Genomic DNA, 12,157 nt, shown 5'->3' on the forward strand with positions numbered 1-12,157 from the left:
AAAAAATCTATGGGGAATCACTTAAAAAATTTTTAAAACAAAATTAAATCATTAAAATGAGTAAACGTTAATAGAAGTAGCTCTTTTAATATTTATACTCTGTCTTACATTTTTTTAAATTACTTAAAAGTAACTGCTAAATGGTGTCTTAAATTAAGTGCGCGTAATTCTCCAAGAAGTGATTCATTTTATTTAGTCTTAGAAAGTATTACTTACTCCGTAGGTGGTGACATTTTCTAAAATAAGTCAGGAATAAAAACAACAGACATGGGGGCGAAAATTGCGTCACATTCTTCTTAAGATTTCTTTAAGCATTTTAAAGCTATAGAATATAGAAAAATGCAAAGCACAAAATTGTGTTAAACTATCCAGATTCTTTGTATCTAAAATAACCTATCAAAACCTATTTTTGATATCAGTTAACATGAATTCATTTGTTGATGGATTTGACATAATTTTGTTTGCACGTCTAGATCTAATTTATTAAAATGAATTCATTTGCTCGTGGTTACATATAATTTTATTTTCAGTTTTAGATCTAATTCATTAACATGTATTCATTTACGTTTGATGGGTGAATTTCTCATTTGCTGATGGTTAATAATAATTTTATATCCTTGGTTTAACCCAATTTATTAATATGAATTCGTTTGTAATTAGTGATTTTTATTATTTTTATTATTTTATTTTAAAGATTTTAGTTTAGTTTTCAAATTATTGTATATCATTAAACTAGTAATAATTGGTTACTCTTTTTGCAGGAGAACTAATTTTATAAAATTTTGTGAAGTCTCTTGAAGTAGCCGTGATGCAGATCCGTCGGCGAATCAAACTAGCCATAACTCCACTTCTATTGCTCTTCCTGTTTGTCCCACCGACTGTGTTGGCTCAACAAGATTTGGAAGATGAGAACTTTGCCGCATTTGAAGATCCAATGACTGAAAAATTTAATCATTTGACTGTGCATGACTACACAGAAAAAGTTTATATTGGAGCGGTAAACAGGATCTACCAACTGTCTAGGGATTTAAAAGTGGAAGCTATTGCTGTCATAGGTCCACAAGAAGATAGTCCGAAATGTCCAGTTACCAGAATATGCCCCAACGAAGCAAAAAGACCAACTGATTACCACAATAAGGCTCTAGTGATTGACTATCCTCAAAGTAGGTTGATAGCTTGTGGTAGCCTTTTTCAGGGTATATGTACAGTGCATAACCTCAACGATGTCACGAATTTTGTGACACCTGCTAATGAATCTGTCGTTGCCAACAATTCCACGGCTTCCACAGTAGCTTTCATAGCTCAAGGACCTAAAAGTTTACCCCGAATGCACGTGTTGTATGTCGGTGTTTCATATACCGGTAATGGACCGTATAGGTCTGATGTACCTGCTGTCAGCAGCAGAAGTCTTGATCCGAATAATATGTTTGCAATTGCTCATACAGGTGTCACTACGGGTACCAAAGTCATGGTCAATAGTATGTCCAGAGAAATATATCCTATCACATATGTGTATGGCTTCAGCTCGAAAGGTTTTTCGTATTTTGTTACCGTTCAAAAGAAGTTTACGGATCCACCGAAACCTTTCATATCTAAGCTCGTGCGTATATGTCATGAAGATGTGCATTACTATTCATATACAGAAGTACCACTTATGTGTCGAGCCCCTGATGGAACTGATTATAACTTAGCTCAGGCAGCTTATGTGGGTAGGCCTGGCTCTGAATTAGCAGTCTCTTTAGGCATAGCAGCTCAAGACGATGTTCTTTTTGCTGTTTTTGCCAAATCCAAAGATGAATCTGATATTTACAACAAACCAAGTCCTAACTCTGCTTTATGTGTTTATGCTCTCTCTGCTGTGCATCGCAAATTTACACAGAATATTCAACACTGCTTTAATGGATTTGGTGACAGAGGATTAGATTTCATCAATCCTAGCCAAAATTGCATGGTAACGGTAAGTACGACTATTTATTTACTTATTTTTATTTACATTCATTTATGTTACCTTATATACATTAGAAGGATCGACAATTTTTGCTGTGAAAGTCCCAAAATTAAAATCAATTTTAAATGCAACTTAAATGGAAATGGAAAATCCTAACTCTACACCTTGTTTATGGTCATTTTTAGATTTTAATGCTCGAGGAAGTTTACTTAATTTTTTTTGGAACACACAACTACTTTATTAGTTATGAGAATTGATGGTAACGCTGATGAACTTGAAAGATGCTAGCGTATGCACTATCATTGCTCAATTAATTATTAAAGCTACTTTCGAATATCCATTGCAAAAATTCAACAGTTTTAAAAAAATTTGAGCTTTTCTCCTCAGACACAGAGTATTGTCCACTTTCCTTTGCCAATAACGAGTCCCAATCCACAATCACCTTAGCGATGTTTCTTCCCTTTATGTTTGCGTCATACATAGTTGACAACGCAGTTATATTTCGTTACGTTGACTTAGTAATAACGTTTACGCTTAGCTCGTTATAGTATTTTGATTATTGAATAACATAAGTAACATTTCTAGGGTATGACACCGTATTGCACAGTGAAAATATTTTATATAAAGTCATCATCCTTTCGTAAATTTATTGTGAATGTAAGTAAGTTGCATGATACTAAAGCTGAGAGTGATGTATAGTGAAGTGAATTATCGATATTTTAAGTCATCTTGATAACAATATTTTGAAATGTTTTCGGGTGATTTATCGTGAATTGAGTATGACGATAAATGCCGAACATACAATAAATATCGAAAACGATAATACCTGTGAAACTATTGAAAACGATACATATCGTATACAATTATGTCGAGAGTAATATTCATAGCGATAATTATTAAATGTATTATTGATTATCATGACATTATCAATGAGGATCGTTTTCGATGACTGTATCCAGTTCGATAATATCGCTAGTATTATCGTTAGATCTGATAAGTTTCATTTGTGTAATTGAAATATAATTAAATGTAAGAATATAATTTAGACAGAAAATATCGTGATACATCGATATTGATGATTTATCGCGATATTCTTCTTTCGATATCCTCAACGGTCTCTTTTGACCTTTGCAAAACAAAAATAATATTTTCATTAAAGAAAAAGGTAATAAGAACAGGTGAAATTTTTTTGAATACTTCGATGGCAGATGTCGATTTATCTCTTGCCTTTTATTTAAAGAAAAAAAAATTCTTTATTTTAGAGCTCTTGTTGCAAAGCCACGCAACTCCAAGTTGCTCGCACGCAAGTTCTTCTTGGTGAAGTATAAGTGCAAAATGCTTTTATTAAAGAAAGGTCCAAAGGGAATTTTTTTATTGACTTTTTCCCCTTATCTTTACCTTTCTTTAACTATTCAGTTGTGTCTTTTTTATAAGAAATAAAACTTTGCGTGTAGCAGAATATCATCTAAAAACCAATCTTCGAATTTTTTTCTTTCCTGTGAGTGTTTGTTTTAATGATTCTTTTTTTTTTTTCTTCTTTTTTTTGTTGATTGAAGGAGAAATTTTTTTATTATCTCTGGTTTTAATCAAACTGACGAGTGTATTAATTAATTTTCGTATTAAAAAGTAGACTATCTTTACATACTTCACCGTTAGCAAGAAAGTGAATTGCTTATAAAATATTTATTTATATTGGTTTGGTAATTAGAAACCAATATAGATTAGTGCTTTCGTAGGGTTGTAATTAATTTCAGAATTTAAAGGGACAAAAATAAGATGCCTGAGTCAAATGTATATTATGAAATTTATTGCTTTCAAAAGTTTCATAAAAGCTACAATAAGTTTCATAAAAGCTACAATTTTACTTAATTTGTAAAGAAGACATTCATGTCTGATTTTACTGTTTACTATCGAAATTATTGCTTTCAAAATTTTCATAACAAATTTGTAAATCAATTTGTAAAGCAGATTATTCAGAAAAACACCTTATGACATATAATTGCATAGGTTTCATATAGTAAACAAAATCATATTAAATCCGTTACTGTCTGGATATAACAAAATTTTGCGAAATTTGTTATTATTTTTGATTTTTAGAAGTTTTCAGAAAATTGGATATTTTCTTAAAAGTAAAAATAATCTAAACACTATTGTTTATTATGTTGTTTATTAGTGAATCAAATACTAAAAATTTAGTATTTAAGACTGCGTTGGATATAGTGAAGGAATTTGATGTAATTTGAAATAATCCAAATTTAAAAAACTTTTAATGAAATATAGTAATTTTTTTTAAATAATAAAAATTTATTAATTAATCATTTAAATAATTTCAAAAGTTATTGAAAAATATTTTTTCTTCACCTTAAATTCAATTGTCAAATAAATTTTTTTTATTATTTCAGAATATTTTTTTCTCAAACTTTGAAACAAATGCTTGTAATATTCAATATTATCTTTGATCCAATTTTTTTTAGTAACATCACTGCAAATAATTGTTGCTTTTTTGAATCATCCAGTACTTGATCTAGTTTCTACGCTATTTAACGACTTAAAATAAATACATAAACCCAAGCTCCATCAATTATCTACTGGGTGATATCGGAATTTTAATATAGCGATCTATCATTAGAAAATATTGATGTTTCCTAATATATCCGGATTTTCTTTTTATTCAATTTTTACATTGGTCCATATTTTTTTTTTTTTTTTTTTTTGCGCAAGTAAAATGCATCAACACTCATGATAATATCGCTTTAGTTAATTACTTTTTTTCGATAATAATTTCCCTTTTTCGTTAACATTCGCGACATTATAGTAATCAATATTTATCGTGCCCGATAATGACACCGATAATATCGCACTTTGTAGCTTTTGCGCACTCTATATACATTTCAAAGCATAATCCTCATGATATATCGTGAATATTTTTTTAAATATTTAAGTATTTTCTAACATTAAAATATTTAAAAAATTATATTTTAAAATATTGGGTGAGCACTCAACTTTATTCCTTGCCTTAATAAGATATATATTTAGGATTAGAAAAAATAATTCATAGTTTTACAATCATTTTTCAATAACTGAAATGCTTTTTTTTTTTTTTTTTTTTNTTTTTTTTTTTTTTTTTTTTTTTTTTTTTTTTTTTTTTTTTTTTTTTTTTTTTTTTTGTATTGAGATATGTACTGAAACATTAAGGGATATATTGGCTTTAGATTTTTATTTATTTTTTGTAGAACACGTGAATAATTATTTAAATATGTAAAATGCGAGCACTTAGAAAAATTACTGCTATAGATCAGGTCGAACATAACATAGTCTTTACGGAATACAGCAATACTTTCAAACATCTGATTTGCTATCACAAAAAAAAATAATAATAATAAATAAAAATAAAAAAAATCAATTGTGTTCAAAGCAGCATGATTTTAATGAAATAATGATTCGAAATCAATATCATTCGAATCATCAAAATAAACGATACATTATTAGAATGACGATATAGAGCAATTTTTTTTCTTCATTTAAACTAATAAACACTATTTTTTCGTAGTTCCATATTTTTGTTACACAAATAAAGTTACCAACACACATCAAAAATATCGTATTAGATAATTACTGTAGATAATACTCTCCATTTTATTTTTTTCCATAAAACTCTCGACATTATTGCAATCAATATTTGTCATTCCCAACAATTGCATCGATATTATCATTGTTAATAATTATCGTACTTTCGATATTTATTGCGAAACGTATAAATAGTGATTATAGTTTTTAAAATATCTTTTTTGCATTGTTTGAAAATATTGATATTATGCTCTTCGCTATTCCTTAACATTAGCACTACATTTAATATTAGAAAATATAATTAATGTAACTTAAAAACTAATTTCTTATTTAAAATTCATTTTTCAATGTCTGAAATACCTCTTATGCATTGAAATACGTACTGAAACGTTAAAGGGAAAAATAATGGCTTCAGACAAATATTTTTTTTAAAGAACACATCAATAATTATTTAAATATATAAAATGCGAGCACTTTGAAAAATAACTACTATCTATCAGGTTGAATATAACGTAGTCTTTACGGATTACAGTTTATCCCACACTTCCGATCATCTGATTTGCTATCACAGGACAAATCATTTATCACGTTGAATAAAGGGAAAATTCTAGGGAAAAATACTTTTTAAAGATCAGTGTTGAGAGGTAAAAAAAATTCTAATAAATTGTTTTGCAACACACTCTATTTACTCAGATATTATGAATCTCTACATTTCTCACATCTATCATCTTTTTTGTTTATCATAAAAAAAATTAAACCGCCTTTTATACTTTAAATAAATATTCTTTCTCTCTTTTTTAATCAGGTTTTTATGAGTGAATGTACCGTCAGCGTCTCTTCGCTCATTAAAAAAATAGTTCTTGCCATATTGTGAAGTCGAATTTTTTTACTTGCTGTTTTTTGTTATTTTTAAATATGTTTTGAGATCGCTTAATGACTATGAAGGATTTACATTACTGTTTCTGTATTTTTTAGCGCTTGCATAAATAGTATTGATTTTTGGTGGAATGTAAATTTTTATTTTAATTTTCTTGCCAAACGTGGAAGAAGTTAATCTTTACAGAATAGTCCGTATTTTTTTTTATAATACCTTTATCTTTATTTAATTTGAAACTATAAGCTAATGATCTATTTAAGTACCTTTCGAAACATGGAAAGTATAAAACTTAGATTATATAGGTCGATTAGAATATAAAAAAATGTGAGCCTAATTTTAAATTTTTCAAAAATATTTGCAACAATGAAGTATTTCTAAGTAGATTATTCCAATGTCTTAAAGCAATGAAAAATGATGTTGAAATTTCGAACTATTAAGAGATAAATTTTGAATTTTCTTTTTAAAAAAAATATAATGCGCTTCTATAAATAGTTTCTTGTTTATGATGTTATGTTGCGAATGGCGTAAGCAAGACTTTAACAAAAAAAAAAACAAAAAAAAAAACTTGTTACCAAAATAAGACCCTAGCAAAAAAAAACTTGATGGTAATTGTAGAACAAAATTCTGAGTGAATTTTTTACAAATTCTCAAAAACCGGACCTTTTACAAAAGTCTGGAATAATCCCTGTTTAAGTATTTATAAAAACAACACAGCAGGATTCATAGAAAAATCAATTAGTGGTGCCTTTTAAGATTAATCTTGAGTTAAATAAAGCTGACTTGCAAGTTTCATTAAAGCATGAACCGATCTTTTGTGAGCAAAAATTATTCGAGATAAATTTTTCTTATTGGTTAATTCCAAGTTTTCAAACAAAAACATTATTTTTTCGATTTGTAACACAGTGTAATCACAAAGTATATCACTAGAGTAGACACTAAATAATGTAATTAAAGCTTGTAAAAAAATTACGATAGTATTTTTTATTATTTCCAATGTTACTCCACAAAATTCATCATTGTTTGTGTAAGCAACTTAACAAGCAATGCAATAAAGGAAAAGGTTCGGAGACGGAAGCAAAAAAAAAATATCAACAATAATAATAAAATAACCAGATAAATAAAAATAATAAAACTCCATTGTGCGGATAATTAAGGGTTGAGGTATAGAATAAGAAGTATTTACTTCTAAAGTTGAAAAAATAACGTAAGGTTTGTTGAATTTAGTGCCTTATATTTATTCCCTTTTTATGCTTCTTAGCCTTTTTTTCTTTAAACTGAAATAAGTTTTTATGTTGAATGAAGAGTATTTAAATGTAGCCCTTATTGTGCTTTTTAAGTAAAGGATCTTTTGTATATGTAGCCTTCTTTAAACTTAATTTTTCAGACGGGAAGTTAGTTTGTGATAAATAACTTAGACAGTGAAGATTTAGATTAGAAAATGCAAATAATGCCTCTCCAGACATTTCAGGCAATTTGCATCAGATAACGTGCGGTTTAATTAAATTTAATGGATGTGTACCGCTCAAGTACATCTCAAAGCTAGAATAATGCAAACCAGGGAATTCGATAGTTAAATGAAATTTGTATACAATCGAAGTAATATATTTAGTATAGAATTTTATTTTCTAGTGTAATGTATTAAATAGTATGGTAATAAAGGATATGGTAATAAAGGAGCCTTTGAAAGCTTTATTTTAGAAGTAACATCATAAAAAATTCTGAATTACAGTAAAGGAAGTTTACGTATAAATAAAATTACATTTTAAATAGCCATTCACTTGGTACCTGGAACTAAAAATAGAATATTTAGTACTTTAAATTGTGAATCCCCAGTAGGTGTAATGTTATCGGAAATTGAATACTTTGCACATTAATGTGACATTTTCCACATTGCGCTAGGTAAACTGTAACTTGAATACTTAGAACTTGAAATGTCGCCATCGTAAATCGTTTTTCTTATAAACATTTCCTTAACATGGTTTTTCGAAGATCTTTCGCCAAGGAAAATAAGAAAAGCCCCAATTTAAATGTCTTACACTTGAAGCTAAACTATAATTTTAAACTATATTTGACATCTGGTCGTAAACTATATTTGACATCTTATCGTGTCATCTGGGCTTTGGATCGGGCAAATAACTTAAATATTCTAAACGTTATTATATTTTTTTAAAAATCTGGCGATATTTTCCCACCTAGATGAAAAACATCAAAATCAATTATGCTTTATTCTTATTTTTTTGCAAATTTTTATGAGCACAGATAATACAGCATTGGAGTTAGTTTTTAAACATTAAAAAATTAGACCACAAACATTTTTCATTTTTTCAAAACTGGCGTTCCTCCATATAGACATTTTGCGCCATTTTCATTATAAACGTCGAAGAAGCTGGTTAAAGATGAGCTAAACTTGACTTAACAATCATGAGTAACTGTGGTAAACTTACTACAGTTGTGAAAGTAGCATATATTTCGCAAAATTTTTTCTTTGAAGAACAGCCTTAAATGTAAAACTTATAACTTAGTACAATATAAACTGTAATTTGAATACTTAGTTTCATAAATTGGGCAGTTTCAGCTTACTTGATGATAAATAATATCTGCCTTTAGTTTTAATATTCCCCTAAAAGAACGAAATTAGCAATCGAATCTGGCGTAAGACATTTGGAAAAACTTGATGTATATTCTGCGCGTTTCTTGTTTTATTTACCCTTGGTGATGATAAATAAGATCTTCTGTTAGTTCATCTTTAAGATTAAAAGTACCCGGTTTTTTAAGAGAAAATATGTGCTTTCTATGTAATGAAAAGTATACGTTTCATACTGGGAACAGTTACCTTAATTTTCCACGTGCACATCACTTTTTGTTAAAAGTTGTAAATTATACACTATTAATAAATTGAATCTTTTCTTTGTGCAATGTATTCGTCGAGTATGAGTACAGAAATGTTTTCAAAGTGAATGCAATCAAATTGATAATTACCAAATTATCATTCATTCATTAAACACTTTTGGAAAAGTCGTATTTAAGGGTTCCTATTAAGGGTAACGCCCGGATAAGTATGAGAATGCTAATCTTCCTTAAGAAATACTAAAATTAATTGCAGATTTTATTTGTCATCCACTCAGGTGTAAAAATGCAAAAATCGTCCTTTCATATGATATTTACCGAGCTACATATTCAATTTGCTGTTTACAGTGCACCAAGTCGTAAGTGTCACAAAGTTTCAAAATTATATTTTTACATTAAATTACATTTTTAGTGTAAAGTTACACAAGTTTTTTTTCGACATTGCGCCTACAGGAAAGAGTCACACTAAAGTGCAAAGTACTATATTACCGTTTAAATCGAGTCAAGTGGAAAGTGTTACATTAAAGTGCAAAGTATATAATTACCGTTTACGTTGCACCAAGTAGAAAGAATCAAATTACCCCGAAAAGAGGACCTGCAATCCTGTAACGAAGCCTAATCGGACTTTTAATGAATTTTATTAATTTGTCTATTAAACATTATAAGTTTTATATTTATTTTCAATTATTTATTTATTTGCGAAAGAAAGTCCGTTAATTTTCTCAGATATACCCCCTTACCCTCCCGCTGGCATTTCCCCCAATATCTATTCCTTATCGCTACGCCACTAAATATGCGTTATATATCATTATTCTAAGACAATGCCTGTTGACCTTGGAAAATTCCTGTCTTAAGGTCAATTTTCCGAAATTCCCTCAAAAAAATAAATAAATAAAACAACATATGAATGAGCAATCAATCAGTTAGATAACGTAAATTATCTATTTTCTTCTCATTATCTACTATTAATCGCTGCTCTTTCAGAGTGTGAAGGGTTAATACCCGATAAAGAGAGAAAGAAAGCACGTCGAATCATATTCATTCATTAAAAAGGCAAAGAATCTTCAATAGCACGTTAGCCTTCAAAAGATACTTCCGGCCTTTGTAGTTGTCTTATGTCTTAAATTCCGAATGCGTGGGAAAAACAGTCATCTCAAAAGCTGTCTTTGACAAGACCAAAAAAGTGTGGATTTTATTTCTTCCTTTTCTTACATATGCATACTTTTTTTCCCACTATCGTAGGGTGTTGAATTACGTCTGGTGTCATCTTGTCTGAAAAACCTAGCACGAAAAATGTAACTACTTCCTTTAGTATCTGTTCTGTTAGAAGCGTTTTTGTCAACTTTCCTTTATCAACTTTTAATGGGGCCCACAACTATAATTGCACGTAGGAATATCAGTTTGGAATAGAAAATTGTACGGTTGCCAATACTTTAATTTTAATTTTCTTTTCTTTTCTTTGCAGATAGTTTCCTATCATGGTGTTTCGAATCTATCTAATTTGTTTCGAATCCAAAAAACGTTATTAATAGTTTCGTATTTCTAATCTAATTTTAAAGAATCTTATATTTTAAGTATATCGTTTTCTATAAGAATAACATATTTAATATATTATATGCTTAAATAAGTGCATATAATTTTCTTATAATATGCTAATATTAAGGAATCTTACACGTTATTTTTCATTTGGGGATGTTTCCGTATTGTGATCTGTCGCGCCAACTACTAACGCCAAGGCACCAAAAGGATTTTGAACTTGCAATATTTAAAAAAAAAANAAAAAAAAAAAAAAAAAAAAAAAAAAAAAAAAAAAAAAAAAAAAAAGGCGTGTAGAGGTTTGCTAAGAGCTTATAACCTTCGAGTAGGTCCCTTTCTGGGATTTTTTATTTTTATTTTTTCGATCGGGTTGTTTCCCGGAAGTTGCTAAGTATGGCGATAATTCTGCCGCAAATCACGATATGGAAATATTCCCTATTATTTTTTTATATAGTTAGTTTTCTGTTTTAAAAATAAAATCATACTATGCCTTGTTAATATTGATTCCGTGCTATAATCTGTTAAAATTATGGAAAGTTACATTTAATAAAGATAATGTAAGGAATCTTATTTCTTTGTGGATTGTTTCCTATTCCAAAATAATAATACTATTATTTATTTTTTTTAAAGAAACTTTATAATAGTTCTGTAACATAGTAATTTGCTAATAGTAAGTAGATATTTTACTTTGATAGCGTGAGGAATTTTATTCTTATGTGTATAGTGTAGTTTTAGAGTAATAAAATCATCCCATTCTTTGCTAAAAAAAAGTTCAGGATGATTTTTTTTATAATCTAATATTAAGAAGCCTTTTATCTTATTTTTCCATGAAGAGAGCTCCTATTTTATCTGTAATCATATTATTTTTTGTTTAAGAAAACATTTATAATAACTTTGTTTTATATTACTAAAGCAAAAAAAAGAAGTAGTAGAAGTTTATGCCTAATTCAAAAAGAAAAAAATGCTTTTATGATTCACATTTTGCACTTCCTTTTTATTGTAAAACCTCTCAATTGAAAGTAACTATCCTAAATTGGACGGCAAAAAGAGGTTAATCGTAGAATGATTTTTACACTATTGCTTACAATGGTAAATTTAAACATTTACTGGTGACGTAAAATTATTCATTTGTAAAAATGGGAGTGTTTCGTACGTAAGTAAAGCTTTCTAGGCAAAATGACTTCAATTTCTTGAACTGGACGTTATCTTTTTGAAATTTAAAAACATACATGTATCGATAATAACGAATTTTAGCGATATATAACCGATTATTTTATGAGACTCGATGTTCATATTACTCAAAATAAATTGACTGTAAAAAAAAATTGAAAAAAAAAAAAGATTCTTAAAATTTAAGAGATTTTTTCCATATTTTTGCTAAA

General features: G+C 28.4%; 1 protein-coding gene across 7 annotated transcripts in view; it reads left to right on the forward strand.

Annotated features, from left to right (window-relative positions):
* The window catches only part of LOC107443783 (plexin-A2), a 275,694-nt gene that overhangs the window by 123,884 nt on the left and 139,653 nt on the right, over window positions 1–12,157 (forward strand). For all 7 annotated transcript variants that reach the window (XM_016057758.3, XM_016057792.3, XM_016057769.3 and 4 more), the window contains one exon: window positions 762–1,957. In XM_016057758.3, the coding sequence (XP_015913244.1) occupies window positions 809–1,957 (1,149 nt within the window). In that variant the 5' untranslated portion in view covers window positions 762–808. The remainder of the gene's footprint in view (window positions 1–761; window positions 1,958–12,157) is intronic.

The sequence above is a fragment of the Parasteatoda tepidariorum genome, chromosome X2, assembly GCF_043381705.1.
Source record: "Parasteatoda tepidariorum isolate YZ-2023 chromosome X2, CAS_Ptep_4.0, whole genome shotgun sequence".
NCBI classification, from domain to species: Eukaryota; Metazoa; Arthropoda; class Arachnida; order Araneae; family Theridiidae; genus Parasteatoda; species Parasteatoda tepidariorum.